This window comes from Danio rerio, chromosome 17 (assembly GCF_049306965.1).
Source record: "Danio rerio strain Tuebingen ecotype United States chromosome 17, GRCz12tu, whole genome shotgun sequence".
Classification (NCBI taxonomy): Eukaryota; Metazoa; Chordata; class Actinopteri; order Cypriniformes; family Danionidae; genus Danio; species Danio rerio.
Genome location: NC_133192.1, coordinates 59,172,501 through 59,196,500, shown reverse-complemented (window position 1 = coordinate 59,196,500; position 24,000 = coordinate 59,172,501). Strand labels below are relative to the sequence as shown.

Below are 24,000 nucleotides of genomic sequence, written 5' to 3'. Positions count from 1 at the left end.
GATCTGCCGTTTGAACGCGTTCGCGGGAGTTGACTAGGAAGTGACGCTGTTCGGTCGCGTGTGCTGCAGAACTGGAGCTTGTACAGTGTTATTGGTGCTGTTTGTGTTGCAGAGTTGTGAAATATGGATGCAGTGTCAGGCGGCAGCGCCACAGGAACAGGTAAAGTACTAATATACAGTACTGCTGCACTGCGTGTGTGTTATGATCTGTCAGTGTGTGGTTGTGTGTGTTTGTGTGTGTGTGTGAAAGTGTGTGTGTATGTTATGATCTGTCAGTGTGTATGTGTGTTGGTATTATGCTCTCTGTGTGTTATGATTTGTATGTGTGTCTATTTGTGTGTTATAGTGTGTGTGTTTACGTTTCTCTCTTTTGTGTTTGTTTGACAATCTCTATGTGTGTATGTGTGTGTGTGTGTGTGTGTGTGTGTGTGTGTGTGTGTGTGTTTGTTATGAGCTGTTTATGTGTCTGTCTGTGTGTGTTATGATCTCTGTGTAAGTTTATATTTGTGTGCGTGTGTGTGTGTGCGTGTGTGTGTGTTTGTGTTACTTTTTCTGTATGTGTTAGTGTGTGTGTGTGTGTGTGTGAGTGTGTTTGTGTTAGTGTGTGTGTGTGCGTGTGTGTGTGTTTGTGTTACTTTTTCTGTATGTGTGTGTGCGTGTGTGTGTTTGTGTTAATGTGTGTGTGTGTGTGTGTGTTTGTGTTACATTTTCTGTATGTGTTAGTGTGTGTGTGTGTTTGTGTTAGTGTGTGTGTGTTTGTGTTGCGATCTCTGTATGTGAGTGTTAGTGTGTGTATGTTATGATCTCTTTATGTGTTTGTGTGTGTTTGTGTATTATGATCTGTGTTTGTGTGTGTGTGTGTGTTATGATCTGTGTGTGTGTGTTTGTATGTATGTGTGTTTGTGTAATGATCTGTGTTTGTATATTTGTGTGTGTGTTATGATCTGTGTTTGTATTTGTGTGTGTGTGTTATGATCTGTGTGTGTGTGTGTGTGTGTGTGTTTGTGTAATGATATGTGTGTGTGTGTTATAATCTGTGTTTGAACTTGTGTGTTTGTGTTATGATCTGTGTTTGTGTGTGTGTGTGTGTGTTATGATCTGTAAGCGTGTGTGTTATGATTTCTGTGTGTGAGTAAAAATATCAGTATCCTCTTATCACAAGTACTCAACAACAATATTGCAACTATTTACATTGGCAATCAGACTAAAGTGTGTGTTTGTGTGTTTGTTTGCGCGTGTGTGTGCGCATCTGCAGGTGAACAGGTGAATAATCTGAGGATCTGCAGGGCAGAATACAGGAGCATCAGCAGGTTTGTGGAGCAGCTGCGTCCCACACGGCAGTGCATGAAGACCCTGCAGACGCACTTCACACAGTAAGAGCATCTGCGTTTTACACACACACACACACACACACACACACACACACACACACACAACTTTTCAAAGAACTTGCTGTCTTGCTGGACTTTAAAGAGGGATTAATATTATGGCCTAATTAATTCATACCAGCCTTTAAGAAAGTATTCACTTTCACTGCTACTACAGCAAAATGAAGGTAATGATGACGCTCAAGTTTTAAATGCTGTGCAGAAACACAACTTTAGTACTGTATGTGCAACAATGCGCTGTGTTTACAACACTGGAGTCTGTATTCTCCATGTTCAATCACTCACTCTCTCAGGATTTATCATGTCTTTGAGGTTTTGTTTTGGCAGATTGCTGGAGAAATGCTGTGAGCTGCACTTGTGTAACTTATCATGAGTGTGTGATTCTACTGTGATGCTATTTCTTTTACATGTTCGGGTTTTGCTTTTTCCAATATTTTGGTTTAAGATGTCTGCAATGTCTGATATATTTGCACCATCATAACACACAGATGAGGTGAAGACAATCCCTCCTGTAAAATGTACTGTAAATAATTCTTTAAATTCTTTCTGGTTTAACGGAGAGAAAACTTTTCCAACACATTTTAAACATGACCGTATTAATAACTGATTTATAATAATGCATGGATTTTGGTGACAGTGCATACTATTTCACTAGTTACTTTGCAAGACACTAGTATTCAGCTTAAAGTGACGTTTAGAGACCTAAATAGGTTAATTAGGTTAGGCTATTAAATGTATAAGACTGGTTTGTTCTGTAGATCAGTGTTTCGCAACCACGTTCCTGGAAGACTACCGGCTTTTCCCATGTCTCCTTCACTCAACACACCTGATTCAGATTGTCTGCTCATTAGCAGAGACTGAAAGGCCTGGGGCCTCATGTACGAAGACTTGCGTGGAAATCTTACTAAAACATTGCGTACGCACAAAGCTGTAAATGTGCGTACGCAGAAAAAAATTCAGATGTATGAAACACTGCGTACGCCGAATCTCACGCATATTCTTTTGTACATCTGAATGAACGTGAAACTGAGCGCAACATGCACGAGCACAAAACCCCTCCCTGCCTCCTCCCCCGTATGAATATGCTAATGACTATGCTAATGGCAAAACCCAACGAAAAAGCAACGACAAAAGCAAGCAAAAAGAGAAACTTTGAACAGAATGTGGATTGGAGGTGCTGCTTTCGGAGGTAGACCGGAGAAAAGCGGTGTTATTTGCAAGTTTGTTCTCCGGAATTAACAACAAAAGAAAAAAATAGAGTGGGAGAGTTTAACAGATGCGGTTAACACAGTTGGGTCTGAACATCGCACTGAGTGCATTAAAGATAGAAATAGTGTGGTTTATATCTGTAAAATGTTGCGGAACCCTTACCAGACTCAGTGGTGCTACTCGTAAGACGCATGTGATCATGACTAGTTACGTTCGAGCATGAACTCGCCTCGAATCCAGCGTCTGATGAACTCTTTCTTGTTTTTTCCCCCGCAACATATCAGATTTTGCCCACTATTTATCACGAGAAAGACAAGTAGGAATCATCAATAAGTTCATATCAATAAGCATCATATTTTATTTGCACATTTATTAAATGGAAATGTTTCTGATTCATGCATACAAATTCATCTTCAGATAGTGTCTTTATAGCAATGTGCGTGCAGTAGATCGCTCAGATTACATTGGGAAAACAGGCGACCGCTGTAAATTGTGCTTTAATGTTTGGCTGGTCAAATGTATGGTATGGAAACCTTATATACCTGCTGAACTCGTCTCATACAGCTGCCATTGCAAGGCTCAGACACTTTGTAGAGAAGAATTTAACACAACTGCCTCTAGGAGTCGCCAATGGAAATAAAACAGACACGCACAAAAAATGTGCGTACGCCAGCCAGAAAGCTGCCGTGAACCTGCGCACATTCCCACGTTCAGTTCATTGTTAGTAAATCCAAACGTGAGCGATTCTGAGCGTGAAACCTGGCGTACGCAAAGTTTTTGTGCGTACGCAGCGTTGATACATAAGGCCCCTGGATTGGGTGTGGCAGACAAAGGAGGCATCCAAAACATGCAGTGCTGGTGGTCATTCAGGAACATGGTTGAGAAACACTGCTGTTGACGATCAAAATGTATCTTTTTAAGGGTCCTATTAATGTTAATGTTTGTATTTTTTTAAACTTTTTATTTTATTAATTTGTTTTTAAATAATTTATTTATTTTATTTATTTGTTTTTATTTATGTATTATTAATTATTAATTCTTTTATATTTATTGGACAACAGTGGTTATTAAAAAGATATGTTTTTTTAAGGGGCCTAATAATGTTAAACTTAGCAAAGTTTACATTTATTTTACTTATTTAATTTTTTTTTGTATTTATTTATTTTGTATTTGTTTATTTATTTTATTTTATTTTTATTAATTATTCATTTTATATTTTATAATTCAATGGACAACAGTGGTTTGTTCTGTAAACAGCCAAAAAGAAGCCTAAAGTTGATCTCTGGCAATTTTTACACTTTTTTAATTGTTTGTTTATTTTGTTTTATTAATTAAATTTTTTAATTATTAATTTGTTTTATTAATTTGTTATTATATTTATTTATTTTGTGTGTTTTTATTAATTAGTTTTAATTTTAATTTTTATTATTATTTTAATTATTGATTATTCATTTGATTATTTCATTTATTTTTGTATTTATTTAATTTATAATTTATTTATTTTGTATTTATTCATTTATTTTAAGATTTATTTATTTTTATTTATATTATTAACTATTCATTTGAATATTATTAGATTTACTTTTGTATTTATTTATTTATAATTTATTCATTTTGAATTTATTTAGTGTAAAAATTTTTTTTTACTTTTAATTATTTATTTATTTTTATTTTATTTGTTTATTTACTTTATAATTAAATTATTTTGTATTCATTTATTTAACATTTTATTTAATAATTTTTTTATTATTAATTATGTATTTTAATATTATTTTATTTATTTTGTTTTCATTTACTTTGTAATTTATTTATTTATAATTTAAAAAAATATTTTATTTATTTTAGTATTTATTTACGTTATCATTTATTTATTTTGTATTTATTTATTTAGTTTAATATTTATTTAATAATTTTTTATTAATAATCATAAATTTTATTACTATTTAATTTATTTATTTTAAATATTTATTATTAATTATTTGATTATACGAATGATATTATGTATATATATATATATATATATATATATATTTATGTGCACACGTGTGTGTGTGTGTATTTATATTTATTTGTTATTCTTATTTTTTATGTAAATTTTATTTCTTCATCCAAACTAAAGCAAATGAGGCTTTCTTCAGAAGAAAAATATATCAAATACTGTTAGAAAAAATCTTTCTCTATTAAAGAGCACTTGGGAAATATAATTTTTTTTAAACAAATTCACAGGAAGCCGAATAATTTAGTCTTCAACAGAATATAAGGAGCAGACAGTCAGAAGAGTAGTGAGCTGCCCTTACTGTGATATTTTCATTAGATCAGATGTCTGGGGACGCAGTCGAGCTGATGTCTGTGTTTTATTGCTGCAGTTATAATCTAATCTCATAATCTGACGTGAAGCATGCTTCATACGCTGAATATGCTGCTGCTGTGTGTGTGTGTGTGTGTGTGTGTGTGTACTGTATAATAGCAGTGTGAGAGCGACAATGAGAGCGTGTCTTTATTGAATGTAACACATGTAATCCCGTCAGGCCCCTGAGACCCTTCCGAGGTCACTTAGAAAGGCATATGAAGCGAAATCTTCCTGTTTTCATGGTGCTGTAATCACAGCTCGCGTCCCGCAGGAATTGGGCTGTGTTTCTGCCCTCCGCGCCGCTCTTATTGGCGTCAGCACTTTATAGGATGCGGTGTGTATTAGTCTCGTGGCCCAGATGTGCTGCTTTATATGCCATTGTCCTCCTGGAATATCCTGATATATGGGTTTGTTCGCGCCGCGTTTGTCTTTCGGGCAGCTTCAGACTCATGTTTGCTTTTATTTTACACCACAAGAAGTCCAATTAAATCCAAATCGGCTTAGGAAAATTAGATGAAGTCTTTTGTAGGCTGTTTGGACAGAAGTGTGTATGGTGTAGTGTGACCACAGCCGAATTAGAATGATATAATCACAACAAGCTCTCTTTAAGTTTTGAAAATAGGGTTCAATTATGGAAAAATGATCATCGCAGTATTTTGTTTGTCTGCGATATATATTTTGATGGCACGGTGGCTCAGTGGTTAGCACTGTGGCCTCACAGCAGGAAGGCCGCTGGTTCGAGTTCAGGTAGAAGTTTGCATGTTCTGAATTTTCAATTAATTGCTCATGCACAGTCCTACTGGTCATTAATGCACATTAAAGTGATGACATCAGTGTTCATAATTCTGATGTTGAATTACTATGTTTGAGACTAGGGATGCAACGATTATAGATTTTGGTTGTGCGATCATAGTCAGAGGAAAAATCACGGTTATCACGATTATTATGCATTCATTAATTTCAAAACACTGCTAGTTTAGACAAATCACATGAAATCTTATATTTTAAAGTGTTGTTTATTGCTGCTCAGTAACCACATAATACGACCCAAAACAATAATAAAAAACAAACAATAATTCAATTCTCTTTGGACTTAAAAATAAGTAAAAAAAAGTTTTTGCTTTTAAACAATTAATAATTTTACACTGCAAATAAATGTCAATAAAGAAAAAAAAAAAAATAAATAAATAAATTTAATATTAATAAAAAATTAATTAATTAATTTAAAGTAAATAAAATAAATTACCTTAAATAAATAAATAAAATTTAATTCAATTAATATACATTTTTATAAATTTAAATAAATAAATTAAATGTAAATAAATTAAAATAAATAAAAAATAAATAAACAAATTAAAAATAAATAAAAATATATAAATAAGTAATTAAAAAAATGAATTTAATATAAATGAATAAATTTAAAATATGAAAAAGATTTAAAATAAATAAAATACAAATAAATAAATAAACTTAAAAATCAATAAATAAATGAATAAATAAATAATTTTCTTATGTGAATCTAAGTTACATAATAGCTAAGCATTTCCCTTTTACAGGGAAGAAATGTATTCAAAGCCTGCTGAACCTCTGTCTGAAAGGCTTTTCATCATCTATATGACACAATTGTTTGGTATTTTTCATTTGTATTTTGTTTCTCAGTGTAGGGTGCTCACCTCATTCTTTCAACTAGTAGGTGCATCTGGAAAGCACGAGTCCGTCGCTCCATATATGCAAGCCACGCGCCTCCATTGGAAATAAGAACTTGCGTGTGCAAAAGATGCGATATGCGACTGGCCCTTAGTCAATAGCCTCAGCCATAGTTAATCCAGTGCACATACTTCAAACTAGCACTCAGTTGGCATCACTTTAAGTTGCAGCAGTTTTGTTCCATGCAGAAACACGGTGTTGAGAAGCTTCACGATTAATTAACCGTGACGAATTAAAGCACAGTTAATAGTGAAATCGATTAATCGTTGCATCACTATTTGAGACATATACTTGCAATCTGCAATAGACAACATTATTAGAGCATTTTATTCCCTGGTAAAAGGAAACCTGTCTATCAGATTCCCTCCTGCATTATAGGCTATTAGTAGTTATACTGACACTGTTAAACATTATTCTCAGGCGCAACATTCTGTGTTCGCTATGAAAGAAAAACGTAGTAAATGCTTTTCGTAATCATTGGTCGAGATCTCTGCGACAGGCCTGACCGTGCACAGACGCTGGGTTTTCAGTCTGGGAGATGATGATTGTGGCTCTGGAGCTCCATGATTGAACTGGCAGGAAATCAGGCTTTAAAGTCAGAGCTCATCCAGGAGTCCATCCATCATCTGCTGCAGCCTCTTCTGCATGTGTGTTTCTCCTCAGCACACGCTTGATGCTTGACCTCAGCCTGTCTTTCACTGTAATACATGTGGTAAATAGGGGCAGGAATCACTTGACTCACGATTAGGGTCGGCTATTGTTTTAATTTTAGCCATTTCGGTTCATATTCTGCTTATCGAATCCGGTTCTTATCGGTTGTTGGTTGCGATTTCAGTGTTTTTAGGAAAGGACAAAAAAAGGGCAAATATTTTGTTTTAAATTATGCAGTTTTGCCACCTTTATTCTATAACCATATTAGGGTTGTAACGGTATGAATTTTTTACGGTATGATAATCGTCTAAAACAATACCACGGTTTGACGGTTTCGCGGTATACGGTATTAAATAGTAATTCTCATAGCAAAGACCCTGAAAAGAATAAGAACACGTTTTCTGACTGAACAAAGGTTTTATTTCAACAAACTTTTGAAAGAACCATTTTAATAGAACTATAGAAGTCTTTTATAAAAATAAACTGAAAAATCTCCCATTTTAATAAACTAAATTAGAAGGAATAAACAAGCAAGGTCTTTTAAGATTAGACAAAAATAAACTTAAACTGTCCTTCCTTATAAGCAGGATAAATGGGAGACCAAAAGTGCAATACCAAGTTTATGGCTGTAAACATGTATTTAAAGCGTTTTTTTGTTCAGTCTAGGTTGTGATGAAGAAATGTAAGCATGTTGAGATTTTCAGGACTTAATCTTGACTGCTGAGGTGAGAGAATGTGTCCACTTGTACAATGAACAAATAAAAAAATAATAAATAATGTGTCAAAGTCCAAATAAACATGGTGCAAATCCTCAGTAAAAAAATAGATATAAATATTTACTATACTATAAATAGTTACATAACGAAACTAGATTCAACATGGAACATCCTTAGGTTTTATGTGCCAGCATGGATATGGTTGTCTGTGGATATGGATTTGGATATGGTTGCCTGCAATGCAGACAAACAGCTGCACCTTCATTTGTGTCTTTTGAAAACAGCAAGAGCAGCAGTTCGTCTTTGCTGTGTCACTGTTTTGTCATGTTTCTGTGCTGCTGTGCATGCAAAAGTATTTAGTATGAGATTTATTTCATGCAAAACTTTTTTTTTTGCGTTTTATTTAGCCGCGCATAAATGTATGCCTATCTCTCATTCCGTGTTGTTCAAAAAGCTCAGTGTTGGTCCACAAACAAAAGTGAAACCTATGCTTATTGGTTGTGATATAGCGAGTTTGAACCAATCTGGGCATGGAGGAGGGACAATGCATCAATGTATCATGTCTGATTTGTCCGGAGACACAGTGACGAGCGTTTCTTTGTCAAATCAGCGTTGTCAAATTTTGATGACGTAACCGCACTGATTCCGGAGCCTCTGAAAGTCCGCGAATGTTATGTGATACAGCACTGGAAAGCTGAGATTCTCTTCTTTATGCCAATCTTTGAATTGTATAAATCGGATCAGCGGATCAAAAGTTATTAAACATTTAAGACCAATACTTATTTTTAGCCGCGGGCGGCTGTCTCGGTCTTTAAGGGTTAAAACCGTTGATATGCAATTGTTCATGGTATGATAATCGTGCACGTTCAAATCGTGGTAAACCGTCATACCGGTATATTGTTACAACCCTAAACCATATGTAACTGCTGGAGGGACAGTTCACCACATTTACATTCATTCACTCATTTATTTGAAGAGTTTCTTCTGTTAAACAAGCAGATATTTAAAGAAAGTAGCAATAATGAAATATTAGTGGTTCTGATTCTGCTTGTGGAATCCGGTTCATATTGATCCTCAGTTCTGATTCTGTTTATTGAATCCAGTTCTTATCGATTCTTGATTCTGCTTATGGAATCTGGTTCTTTATTGAATCCCAGTTCTGATTCTGCTTATCGACTCCAGTTCTTATTGTTTCCGGTTCCAATTCTGCTTATCCGGTTCTTTATTGATTCTCTGTTCTGATTCTGCTTATGAAACACAGTTCTCTTTATTAAACATGGTTCTTTATCGATTCTTGGTTCTATTTATCAAATCTGGTCCTTATAATTTCTGGTTCCGATTCTTCTTATCGAATATGGTTCTTTGTCGATTCTCTGTTTTGATTGTGTTTATCGAATCCTGTTCTCATCATTTCTGGTTCCCATTCTGCTAATGGAATATGGTTCTTTATCAATTCTCGGTTCTGATTCTGCTTATCAAATCTGGTTCTTCTCATTTTCTGGTTCCGACTCCGGTTCTTATTGATTCTGTTTAATGAATCATCGAATATGGTTCTTCATAAATTCTCGCTTCTGTTTCTGCTCATCGAACCCGATTTTTATTAATTGTGTTAAATGAATATGGTTCTTCATCTATTCTTGATTCCAATTCTGCTTATCGAATACGGTTCTTTATCGATTCTTGGATCTGATTCTGCTTATCGAATACGGTTCTTTATCGATTCTTGGATCTGATTTTGCTTATCGAATACAGTTCTTTATCGATTCTTGGATCTGATTTTGCTTATCGAATACGGTTCTTTATCGATTCTTGGATCTGATTCTGCTTATCGAATACGGTTCTTTATCGATTCTTGGTTCTGATTCTGCTTATCGAATACGGTTCTTTATCGATTCTTGGATCTGATTCTGCTTATCGAATACAGTTCTTTATCGATTCTTGGTTCTGATTTTGCTTATCGAATACGGTTCTTTATCGATTCTTGGATCTGATTCTGCTTATCGAATACGGTTCTTTATCGATTCTTGGATCTGATTCTGCTTATCGAATACGGTTCTTTATCCATTCTTGGATCTGATTCTGCTTATCGAATACGGTTCTTTATCCATTCTATGTTCTGATTTTGCTTATCGAATACGGTTCTTTATCGATTCTTGGATCTGATTCTGCTTATCGAATACAGTTCTTTATCGATTCTTGGATCTGATTCTGCTTATCGAATACAGTTCTTTATCGATTATTGGTTCTGATTCTGCTTATCGAATACGTTTTTTTATCGATTCTTGTTTTCTTTTTTTTAACAGTTAAATTTAGATACAGCTTTTGGGTTATTAGCAGAAATTAACAGTAAAATCTTCATCTAATCTTTGTTAAGAATAGATTGTCTTGTCATTAAAGTGGCCCCAGAAGCTGACATGGCGATAAACACAACCACACTACACTGAGCAAAATAATCTGCCAGTGGGGCAAGAAAAAATATCTCATGTCAAACCACAAACCAGATTATTTCACTTCCCCATTGGCAGATTATCATGCTTGTTTAAAGAAAAAACCTCACTTAATTCTGACTCTTTATTTCTGAAATCAACACTACATGTTGTGCTCGTCTAGAAAATGCTTCTTGATTTCAGAATGTGAGATATTTGGACTAAAAACAAAACAACTCTTAAGTAAGAAAAGCATTTTTTTTGCAGTGGGACAGAACATTTATTAGAGTGAAATACAGAAGACTCAATATTTTAATCTCAGTTTACTATTTTCAATATGGTGATGCCCTTATGTGTTCAATACTTATTTTACTCGCAGTAGGAGAGAGAGTGTGTGTGTGGTGTGTGTCTGTGCCGGTCAGCATGCACCGTAACACAGATGTTGGGAGTCATCTGTCCTCCAGGCGTCTCGTGGCTGGGTTCGGGCTGTTCTGACGGCAGCAGTGATTGGACACGCTGCTGTCAGTCTCACAATGGAGAAGCATGCAAATCCAGCACCCCTGCCTGTCCCGCACCGCCAGCATTAGACTTGGAAATGAGGAGCTTTCGGAGGGCTGTCCGGAGCCGTCCTCCCCCGAGAGATCGGCCCAAAACAGCCCCATGAATGAATCTGGCTGTAATGATTGGCCCTCCTTAAAGGGATAGTTCACCCCGAAATCAAAATGTGCTCGCTGGACTGCAGTTTCTTAGGAAGAGTTTGTCTTGTTTCAGTCCGAATGTTTTAAACTTTTCTAGACAAGCGTTGATGTGAAATACTGTCAAATTGAAGTGAGTTTTTCCTTAAAACAAGCAAAATAATATTGTTTTTGATTAGAAATAACACATATCAAATAACAACAACAATAACATTATTTTACTTCCCTCATTGGGAGATTAGAAAATAGGAAAATCATTGTTTGCAGCGTATTTACTCTCCCTCAAGTATTTCCAAATAAATCGGAAATAAACTATAAAATAATGGCTGTTAAATTACAGAAATATACTGTAAAATAACGAATATTAAATTAAAGAAATATACCGTAAAAAAACAGATATTAAATTACAGAAATATGACTTAAAATAACAGATATTAAATTACAGAAATTTACCGTAAAATAGCGAATATTAAATTACAGAAATATACCGTAAAATAACAGATATTAAATTACAGATAATACCTTAAAATAACGGATATTAAATTACAGAAATATACCGTAAAATAACGGATATTAAATTACATAAATATACCTTAAAATAACAGATATTAAATAACAGATAATACAGTAAAATAACGGATATTAAATTACAAAAATATACTGTAAAATAACAGATATTGAATTACAGAAATTTACCTTAAAATAACGAATATTAAATTACAGAAATATACCTTAAAATAACAGATATTAAATTACAAAAATATACCTTAAAATAACGGATATTAAATTACAGAAATTTACTGTAAAATAACGGATATTAAATTACAGAAATATACCGTAAAATAACGGATATTAAATTACATAAATATACCTTAAAATAACAGATATTAAATTACAGAAATTTACCGTAAAATAACAGATATTAAATTACAGAAATATACTGTAAAATAACGGATATTAAATTACAAAAATATACCTTAAAATAACAGATATTAAATTACAGAAATTTACAGTAAAATAACGGATATTAAATTACAGAAATATACTGTAAAATAACGGATATTAAATTACAGAAATATACCTTAAAATAACAGATATTAAATTACAGAAATATACCTTAAAATAACAGATATTAAATTACAGAAATATACCTTAAAATAACAGATATTAAATTACAAAAATATACCTTAAAGTAACAGATATTAAATTACAGAAATTTACCGTAAAATAACGGATATTAAATTACAGAAATATACCTCAAAATAACAGATATTAAATTACAGAAATTTACCGTAAAATAGCGAATATTAAATTACAGAAATTTACCGTAAAATAATGGATATTAAATTACAGAAATTTACCGTAAAATAATGGATATTAAATTACAGAAATTTACCGTAAAATCACGAATATTAAATTACAGAAATATACCTTAAAATAACGAATATTAAATAACAGAAATATACCGTAAATTACGAATATTAAATTACAGAAATATACCTTAAATTAACGGATATTAAATTACAGAAATTTACCGTAAAATAACGGATATTAAATTACAAAAATATACCTTAAAATAACGGATATTAAATTACAGAAATATACCTTAAAATAACAGATATTAAATTACAGAAATTTACCGTAAAATAACGGATATTAAATTACAGAAATATACCGTAAAATAACGGATATTAAATTACAGAAATTTTCCTTAAATTTAAATTTCTGGTATATTTCTGTAATTTAACAGCTGTTATTTTACGTTTTTCTTCTGACACCCCAGTTGCCGGAAATGAACCATAAAATTACGGATTTTTTTTTTACAGTGTGGAAAAAAACGCGACATGTGAACACGGCCGCCATCATATGCGATCTCTAGCAGCTGATCTTCTTCTTGCACAGACATGCTGGATTCACCTGATTTGTAGACCAATGGGTTGTGGATCCGTTCCTTGGCAGTTCGTGGGTTTTTCACGGGGTATTTTCCCCTTCACAAAGAAACTTTCCAAAGACGTCTGTTTTGCACTCATTCTGCGGCCTGTGGATTAAATTTTATCACTCAAGTCACCGAGAAGAGAGACATATGGTCAATTTTCAAAATAAAAGATGGTTCAGACTCAGACAATAAGTAAAACAGAATTAATTCATGATTTCTTGTGCGGCCCGCTACCAGTTTGTTGCACGTGCCACTATTTAGTGTTCAGTGTTTTGAGCTGAGCAATTGTCGCTATCTAGTGTCTCACCATTTGGCCTCTCCTGAAAGCTCCGTGATTCTCCAGCATAGGCCTCTTCATGTTGATAAAATGTAAAAGGAGAGTAAATGATGGCAGAACTTTCATTTTTGGGTGAACTATCCCTTTAAAAAGCATCCCAGGCCATTTGCTCTGTGTGTGTGTGTGTGTGTGTGTGTGTGTGTGTGTGGATGTGCTGGGCAGATGCTCCTCATTTTTGGGCGTGTTTGGGCAGTGAAAGCCACTCGCCGGGGCCCTTAATGCGTCTGAAACAGGCCCTAATGTGGCGTTTTGATCAGCGCTGAGGCGGGCCGCAATATGCTGCTGGGGTCTCGCTCGGGGAATATGAATTTTGATTAAGGATGCACTCAGCCTTTTGAAATTGTGAAGAAGTGTCAGAATAATGGATGTCGAGCAAATGTCAAGCATTTGTTAATTTGTGTGTTATCGGGGTTTATCTGTGCAGTGAAGCCGTTCGTGTGCCATTGATATGCTGATGTGCGGGTTGGGGACGGGACGGGGACAGAAGCGTTCCTCATTGATTATTTATCGCTCATCTGCACCTTATCCTCCCATTACATGCCTGTTAAACTAACGTTAAGCAGCCACATTGTGTCAGGCCTGCTGTTTTATGAACTCAAACACACCATTCTCCAAAACTCCAGACGCAGATCTGGAAAACAAACAAACAAAAGCAAATGTTATTTTCCACTTTTAACTCAAAACTCTGTGGGAAAAGCCCTGAACGTGACGTGGTTTGTACTCAAGTTGCTTAGCTTATCTTTAATGTCCCGAAAGGGATTTCCACAGTGATAACAAAAAACTAATGCTCACATTTAAACACACATGCATCTCCACTGTGTGATGCTCCATCCCAGAGAAGTGCACGGCGCCTCTGGACACTGTTAACATAGGGTTTCCTTTTGGCACAGTACAGTTTTGACTGGCGTTTGTGGATGTAACTCTGTAATGTGGTTTACTGCAGTAGTGCTGTGTGTGTGTGTGTGTGTGTGTGTGTGTGTGTGTGTGTGTGTGTGTGTGCGTGTGTGCGTGTGTGCGTGTGTGCGTGCGTGCGTGCGTGCGTGCGTGCGTGCGTGCGTGCGTGCGTGCGTGCGTGCGTGCGTGCGTGCGCGCGTGTGCTGCGGCTTCAGTGTATCTATGGTCTCTGGTCTGGAGTGTGAACAGACAGCGAGTCTCTCTCTAATCACAGATCTGCCAGACGAGAGAAAACCTCTCGCTTCCAGCAGGAACACATTTCCAGAGTGTCAGCACTGATCTGCTGGACGCGGCCTGGATCTGCTGGAGCACACGCGCACACACACATGCACACTCGACCTGCCTAACTCCAGCCGGAAAACACACAACCTCAGACATCTCACACTCGTCTGATGACTTAATCAAAAGTGTGGAAGTTTTATTTTTAATTAACTCCTTTTAATGAACAACATTTAGACGTTTGGCTGTCAAACGTGTGTTTATTCCTCTATAATTACACACAAGTCCACCAGCAGAAAGAGGAGATCGTCTGAAAAGTGTGACCCATTAATTAAAACCAAAAATAAAGCATTAAATAAGAAAAGTTTCAGCTTTAGTTCAACAACTTGCCGTAGCAGCATTTCTGGTTTAACATGACGAGACCTAAATAAGTGACTAAAGTGGTAAAGATATTCACAGAAAAACAATAAATACAAGCAGCACTGCATATAATAATAATATTAAAAATAATAAAATAATAATCATTTTAGTCACAAAAATAGTTTCTTTAGAGAAACCATAAAAATAAGCCTGTTTATCCTACATATTATTAAATCTGAAGCACGTCTATCTATATTCTGCATTATAGTTCTGTTGGACCACAGGTCTGCTGGGTTCTGATGTTTGGCCGCTCTTCATCTTCTGTCACTCTTTAAAGGCTGTTTAGATTAGACTTCAGGGTCAAGGTTATAATTGGGTTACGGTTGGGTTAGGGTGAGGGTTAAACACTAGACCTGGTTAAGTTCAGGGGCTGTACGAACCCTCTCTGTCTCTCTCTCTCTCTCCCCTTCTCTCTCTTTCTCCCCTTCTCTCTCTCTGTGTGTGAGTGTGAGTGTAATCTTGCGTTTGTGTATGTGTGAATATTTGTTTGTGTATCTGTGTGTGTGAATATCTCTGGTTGATTGTGTGTGTGTGTGTGTGTCTGTGTGAGTATCTGTGTAATCTTGCATTTGTGTATGTGTGAAAATCTGTGTGTGTGTGTGTGTGTGTGTGGATATCTTTGTGTGAGTGTGTGAGTATCTGTGTGTGTATGTTTGTGTTATTGTGTGTTTGTGTGCTTCCATGTGATTTTGTGTGTGTGTGTGTGTGTGTGAGAGAGAGCGAGAGAGAGTATCTGTGTGTGTGTGTGTGTGTGTGTGTGTCCATGTGATTTTATGTGTTTGTGTGTGTTTTTTGTACGTTAAAATGTGTGGGCTTGTGAGTATGTGTATCGCTGTGTGTGTGTGTGTGTGTGTGGATATCTTTGTGTAAGTATCTGTGTGTTTGTGTGTCTGTGTGTAAATATTTCAGTGTTATTGTGTGTATCAATGTGATTTTTATGTGTTTGTGTGTGAGTATCTGTGTCAGTGTGTGTGTGTGTGTGTGTTTGTTTGTCTGTATGTGTCTGTATGTGTATCTGTGATTTTGCGTACACTGAAATGTGTGTGTGGGCTTGTGAATATATGTTTGTGTATCGCTGTGTGTGTGTGTGTCTGTGTGTGAATATCTTAGTGTTATTGCATGTTTGTGTGTATCCATGTGGTTTGTGTGTGTGTATTCCTGTGTGTGTGCATGTGTGTCTGTGTGAGTATCTCTGTGTGTGTTTGTGTCAGTTATTTTATGTGTGCGTGTGTATGTCTGTGTGTGCATGTGTGTATTTTTGTGATTTGTGTGTGTGTGTGTGTGTGTGGGGGGGGTCTGTTTGAGTGCGTTTTATTGTGTGCATGCATGTCTGTCTGTGAGTATCTGTGCGATTATGTGTGTGTGTCTGTGTGTGATTGTGTTTGTTTGTGTGTATGTGTGTGTCTATCTGTGTGAATATGTCTGTGATTATGTGTGTGTGTGTGTGTGTGTGTGTGTTTCTGTTTGTATAAGCTTGTGTGTCTGTATGATTGTGTGAGTGTGTGAGTGTGTGAGTGTGTGAGTGTGTGTGAGTGTGTGTGTGTGTGTGGGATCAGTTGCAGTGCAGCAATGGAACAAATTGTCCAGAATGGTACAAGCGTTGTCGCCTGTGTGTCTTCGGGCAGGAGCCGCCGGTCAGCATAATCCGATGCCCAGTGCATGATGGGTAAAGGCGGCTCTGCTGACAGCCCAGTGCATGATGGGTAAAGCTGACAGTTTTCAGGAGAAGCTGCAGTAATGACTCTTGGACTCCAGACCAAAATAAGTGTAGCCCGTCCTGTCACCGAGAGCGCCGCAGCTTTCACACACCATCATAATTAGTGCTGGGATTGTGTTACACACGACTCTGTTTGAGGAGACCACCGAGAAAAGCCCCTGACAGCCCCAGAATCTCATCTGCTCATCGAAAAAATGAGCTTGTGTGTGTTTGTTTGAGTATGTGTGTGAGTGTGTGTGTGAGTGTGTGTGTGTGTTCTGGTCTTTTTCTTAGTTTTTGTCTTGTTTTTAGTACAAATATCTAAAATTCAACGCTTTTTTTAATTTAAAGACTTTTATCATTTAAATAACTGGTCAAAATGAAATGAAATTAAACACATAATAAATGCCTTTTATTTTTTTCATCACTTGCTTTTTATTTAGCTTAACTTTTATTTTAAAAAGCTGAATTAATTATATACACTCACCACTTTATTAGGTACACCTGACTAGTACTGGGTTGGACCCCTTTTACCTTCAGAACTGCCTTAATCCTTCGTGACACAGATTCAACAAGCTACTGGAGATATTCCTCAGAGATTTTGCTCCATATTGTCATGATAGCATCACACAGTTGCTGCAGATTTGTCGGCTGCACATCCATGATGCCAATCTCCCGTTCCACCACATCCCAAAGCTGCTCTATTGGATTGAGCTCTGGTGACTGTGGAGGCCATTTGAGTACAGTGAACTCATCGTCATGTTCACCAGTCTGAGATGATTGAGCTTTATGACATGCTGCGTTATCCTGCTGGAAGTAGCCATCAGAAGATGGAGACACTGTGCTCATAAAGGGATGGACATGGTCAGCAGCAATACTCAGGTAGGCTGTGGCGTTGATGCTCAATTGGTACTAATGGAGCCAAAGAAAATCTCCCCCACACCATTACACCACCACCACCAGCCTGAACCGCTGATACAAGGCAGGATGATCCATGCTTTCATGTTGTTGAGCCGAGCATCTGAATGTGTCAGCAGAAATGGAGACTCATCAGAGCAGCAACGTTTCTCCAATCTTCTATTGTCCAGTTTTGGTGAGTCTGTGTGAATTGTAGCCTCAGTTTCCTGTTCTTAGCTGACAGGAGCGGCACCCGGTGTGCTCTTCTGCTGCTGTAGCCCATCCGCCTCAAGGTTGGCCGTGTTGTGTGTTCAGAGATGCTCTTATATATCATTCTGGTATTGGTGTTGATGTCAAAGTAGTTGTATAGTGGTGAGTGTTTGACTGTTTAATTGAACTTGCGTGGAAAAAAATACATGTATAATGTATAACTTGTTTTGTAAAGTTGCTATAAAAAAGTATCGTTTTGGTATTAAAGTCAAGGTATCGATATTAAAAATGAATAAGAGTTGGACTTTATACATCTCTTTTTCATTGTTTTTTTTTAATGCAATGAGGTTAAAAACTAACATTATAAAACCGGCACCAAAAGTTTAGTTTAGCTACCGATATCAAAGGATCATATAATCTTTTTTCCCGCTCTAATTGGACCCTGACTATCTGAACGTAGCAGCAATCGAGACTCATTTACAGCTGTGAAAGTAACTGTGTTCAGATTGACGGCGCTGGAATATAATCTGATGACCATAACATGAGCTGACGCCGCTTCATGCTGTTTGCTGTGGGATTCTCTACAGTCAGTCCACATTGGCTCTAATCTGACAGATGTGTAGTGTACTTGTGTGTGATTTTAAGTTTATCTCATCAGCCAGGACCTTCAGCCCATCTAAAAGATTTTCTCCTCGGAGCAGAAGCAGGTTTTATTCCACACGCGCTCGCTTTAAGTTTGTGTCTGATACGTCACATTCATCATAGTTGACTGTTTCCCTTCATGCGGATGGAGGCGAGGCAGATGTTCCTTTGCACTTATCTGCATGTGTAATTAGCCAATTTGCATATGTAGAGCATGAGGCGGAATCACGAGCGCCTTTTTTTTTTTGCTTTAGTGATAAATATTGACTCAAGGGGAAGAAAAAAAGAAGCTTGCTTAAGTCGTGATTATCAGACGTTACACACTCGGACTGCTGAGGATTTCCTTTTTCCAGATGTTTGCTGAAGTGCGTGTCAGAACGTTCACGCGCAGTTGTGTGTCTATTAACCCAGATCTGCTCCTACAATCTCCTGGAGTCGTTAGGAATGAAAATGACGCTCTCGTTTGGTATAGATCTGTGGCGAAGGCTCATTATATATTATCTGAACATATGACGATGCCGGCTCCATTAGCCAGGTGGCATTCATTAGGTTAATTGCTGCCGCTTCTTCTTATTAATAGTTTGTGAATGTGAAACGCTCGTGTCCGTGATGGAACGCTCTTCAGGCTGAACAGAAGAGTTGCATGATTTGCTCCTGTGTTTTTATTTAGTCGAATGAAGGTGTGTTGTGAATGGAGGGAGCTCTGCTGCCGTTTCAGTCTTGTGCATATTAATGCGTCTGTCAGTAGGGGTAATTATGGCCATCGCGGCTGATTCCCAAAGCGCTCTTGTGTTTCCAGACCTTCTGTTTTGTCGTGTTGGGAATGAGGAGCTGGAGGCCATCAGCATTACGCTCTTTATGACCTTCTAATGATGCTCTTTATTCCAGCGCTTGCCTTGATTTTCCCACTTTGCCACTTTCTTTTTGTTGTTTTCAGAGCTGTGCCAATTGGTGACTTCAGTTATATTTTACATAACGATAAAGGACACACTCCTTCCTGTCTTATGCACTCAATGTTTCTGTCTGTACAGATAAGCTCTTTATTAGTTTAACACGTTGTGTTCCATATTTTTAATTTTCTATTGCATTTATATTTTTTAAATGTAGATTCTTATTGTTGTTTTGGTTATTGTTGGTATTATTTAAGGCCATGAGTGGTTATGTAGGCATTTCACTGCATATCGTACTGTGTATGACTCAAACAAACAAGGTTTAAGGCTAGTCAAGATTAAATTGCATGTTTGAGCTGTCTCAACTCAAAATAACTTGTCAGTGTCATATTTTTGTGTCCAGGTGCACACCAGTTATATTTTTCCAAGGCCATTTTTATAAATGTGTCTTAAATAGCGTAATTTAACTAAGGCCTAGTGCTGGCCTAATCTAAGCCCTGTTTGTGAAACTGGGCATTAATGTGACAAACATTTTTATTTATTTATTTTTATTTTTTTTAAAGATTTATTTTGCCCTTTTTGCCTTTATTAGATAGGACAGTATTGAGACAGGAAGCCAAGTGGGGGTAGGGTAGGGAAATGTCGTTGAGCCAGGATTCGAACTCGCGACGCCCTGACGTGCTATTGCACTATTTGTTGGCGGCCTAACCACTAGGCTATTGCGCCGACACTGTGACAAACATTTAGGGTCTCATCAATCACTGTTTGGTGTGAGTTGTTGGTGTTTTCAGATCAGTGCAGCAGTAATTTTCACTATTTTCTGTATAAATAGTAAATCCATTTGCGCCACTGTGGCCTTATGTGTGCTGGTCTGAACAGGAGGTGTGTTCAGGCGCATTGTTGGAGCGCTCTATCCTGAGGAACTGAAATAGACGGCACCACTGACCAACTAAAAGCTGCTCTAAACTCCAGCAGAGTGTGTTAGTTATGCGCCTATGCAGGTCCAAACACTCACACACTGCTGAACACATACAGGATGATCAGCAACACACACATATCTGTACAGATGAAACAATTAAAGGATTAAAATGATCCAGACATGATGATTTTCTCCATCAGTATAAACACACTGCCTCCATGTCTTCTTCTCCTCGGGGGGCTTCTTCAGTTTATTGATGACGATCTGCATCTGTATAATGTGATTATTATCAGCAGGATTATTGATTATCTGCAGATTTAAAATAAACACAAGTGTAGATGTGTCCAGCTGTGGGGTTTTGGAGACGTCTGCATCAGCATATGCATATATGTGGGCTGATGGATGTGTGCAGTGGAGTGAGTTTCCACCGTTTCCTCACTCCACCAAAGTAAAGGAGTAAAAGTAAAGTAAAGAGGCTGAATGGAGGAGGCTCGTTCTTTATCCTGGTGCTGCAGATGCTCTGTTTAACTGTGTTCTCGCTAGTGAAGCGTTCAGCTTTTACTCTTACAGAGTCACTCGATGGAAACACTAGCTGTGTCTCATTTTCTGAGTCTGCATCCTCTGAAGGATGCATTCGAAGTATGTTGTGTCATCGATACGATGAAGGCCGTCTCATTTAAAAAATAAAAAATTGAAGGCTCCTTCAAACGCAGCCTCCAAATGCATCCTTTCTTTTCCCAGGTATTGAAGAACACAAGCGGTGGATCCTTCGCGGCCTCGAACGTCCCAAGATTCATGGCACTCTAATAACAGCAGGACGCTTTTAAAAGAAAACTCCTGTTTAAATGTATGAATTAGGTTTATTTAACGAGGATATTTAAACACATGTTAAAAAAAAAGAAACAAAAAGAGCATGACATGTCTTACTAAAGAGTGTTTTTATACAGTTTATGTGTCCATGTATGGGTCAAAGGAAATATATTTTCAGCTCGTCTATTCACCTTTCTCTAAAGGCCCGGCACACGAGACCTTTTTTGCTCGCGTTTTCCGTCGACGTTTAACGCCTTGTGACTAAATAAAGGGCATCAATGTGATCGTGCACACCAACGCGCAAAACGGCAGGCGCAAAAGAGTCATTAAAAAAAAAAACGGCTCATGCTGCTTTTTTTGCTTTGACGCGCGGCGTCAAAACCTTCACCAATCAGATCGGCACTTTTGTTCACGTGCACGGAGCTGCTGAAGTTACCGTAAACAACACTTGGAGGCGCTCAAGCGCAAAACTGTCAATGCAAGCGCACACTGAAGAAGACGCCCAGAGGCGATATGACTGTGCAGCCGCGTATTGCTCTGTGAACAATTATCATTGCTTCATCACTAGAGCAGGAGCTGCTGATGAACCATCCATGCTTGTTCGAGTCACAAGTAACTTAAACAACAAGCATGTGAACTTCCTCTCTTCCTCTTCTTTTGTGTTATAAGCGGGTGTCAGAAGCGTATAGTTGTGCAGCGCCATCTAACGTCAAAAGAGAGATTTAGCATACTATCGTCTGCCTTACGCCAGTAAAGAGCGATTGGGTTTGAACACTGAAAAACGTCTCGTAAAATGCTGACGATAAACGCAAACTAAAAACGTCCCAGTGTGTAGGATCCTTTAGCCGACGAGCGTTCATTCATTTTTAGACGTTAAAAACTGCTCGTTTCGCTGTTTGATGTTGCTAACTGATATTTTCTTCTTATATTGTTCTACTTTTGGTCTGTATAGTCATGCAAACATTTGATTGTAGAGCGAGTAGTTTGACCGTTTTCTGCCGTTTATTATTCCTAGTCGTTTCTTCCATAGGCGACAGAATCGGAAGTTCTAAAACAACACGAAAACAGGCGCACTTCCGCATTTTACAATGAGGTCAATAGCTTGTTTTGGCTTCAGATCGCTTAAAATAAGTTCTAAAATCTCTTTGGACAAAACAACAGCAGCTGTTACGGTTGCCTGGTGACGAGATCCGTCTTCTGTAGGCGAGATCGTCTCATTTCAAAATGCTCGGTTCGGCCTGTGTGGACTTCGAAGAACTCACTTTTGAAGTCTACATCCTTTGGAGGATCCTTTCTGCCTCTGAATCCGTGATACACTTTACAATAAGGTTCATTAGTTAATGCATTTACTAACATGAACTAATCATGAACAACACATGTACAGCATTAATTGAACATTTACTAATGCATTATGAACATTCATGTCAACGCTTGTTAATATTAGTTAATGCACCATGAGTTAACATGAACTGAACTACTGTATTTTCATTAACTAACGTTAACTAACATGAGTAAATACTGTAGTAAATGTATTGTTCATTGTTTGTTCATGTTAGTAAAGGCATTAATTAACATTAACTAATGAACCTTATTGTAAAGTGTGACCCATATTTTTATCCAAGGTTATCGTACCATCAGAATCTTATACCGGCCCATGCCTAAAGTATGCTTGGTGTGATCAGTGCACGCCTGTTGCACTCTGGGAAACGGTGTTCCAGTGGTGTGCTTATCTGTCTGCTGAAGAAGTCCTGATGATGATTTGTATGCGGTGTGTCTCGCTCAGGTCCGTGTGTTTACTCATGTGAGAGCGTTTCAGAGTTTAAACTGTGAGCACAAGCCCATAACTCAAAGTTCAGCCCATTGTTTGACACAGATGTGTTTTCACAGATATTAAGGGCAGTTTGGCTCCCTTTAAACTCAGCAGGCTGAAGATTCGGCAATTAGCCGCTAATCGCGCTCATTATGTGCTGCTGTGATCCATCTGAAGACTCACAGATGTGTGAAAGTGCTCCAGGTTCCAGAGCTCGAGGACTGCAGGCTCCATCATCTAAAGTGGGCTTTGATTTCGCTCTACTTTATACCATGAGTTGTAGAGGTTTTCATACTTTGCGCAGTTGTCGTTGTAGTATTAAGCTGGAATGGGTTTTAGGTGTTGTCAATCTGGCAACCTGCGCTTGTGTGTGTTTTGATCCAGGAGTGCAATACCTAGTTCAACCACCAGGGGTCAAACTTACATACTGCACCTTTAACACAGACGCTTTGCTTCTTTTGTTGCGGTGAGGTGTGTGCGCTTGTGTGTGTGTGTGTGTGTGTGTGTGTTTCTGCATCAGCGGCTGGTGTTGTCGCAGTGATGTAGTGAATGCACGAGGTCTAAAGGTGTGTTTCTGCATCAGCCAATCCGGCGTCAGCAGCAGTGATATTCCTGCAGCGTCCCCGTAACCCGCTCATCTGGAAGCGCTCGTGTTTCCGTGTTCTGCAGATTACAGGCGCGCTCTGAAGACTCTGCTGGCTCTTTGTCTGCTCTCTGGTAATTAACTTTGTCCTGCTTTTATTTGTTCCAGTCTCCCCGCGTCCACTCTGCTGAGCATCTTCTCCCAGGAGTACCAGGTTCGAAGTTTTCCTGCTTTGTGCGGCCTGACAGCTGCCTAATTGAATGATGAATGTCCCCTTATTCCTGTGTAATTGAACTGCCAACTCTCTGATTGGTTTGGAGGATTCCGTCTGACACACACATACACACACACACTTTTACACACAAAAGCACACACATACTCACACAAGCACACACACACACTTATACACACACATATACACACACAGATTCACACACACATAGTCTTATACACACAGACAGACACGCACACATTTATACAGACACACGTGCACGCTTATAAATAGGCGCGCACAGACACACACATATACACACAG

General features: G+C 37.5%; 1 protein-coding gene across 3 annotated transcripts in view; it reads left to right on the top strand.

Annotated features, from left to right (window-relative positions):
- The first annotated feature begins 22 nt into the window (after positions 1-22).
- cdin1 (CDAN1 interacting nuclease 1) overlaps positions 23-24,000 on the top strand; it is a 123,998-nt gene continuing 100,020 nt past the window's right edge. For 2 of the 3 annotated variants that reach the window (XM_073927531.1, XM_073927532.1), the window contains exons 1-3: positions 23-160; positions 1,256-1,373; positions 23,634-23,679. In XM_073927531.1, the coding sequence (XP_073783632.1) occupies positions 124-160; positions 1,256-1,373; positions 23,634-23,679 (201 nt within the window). In that variant the 5' untranslated portion in view covers positions 23-123. 3 annotated transcript variants of the gene reach the window in all.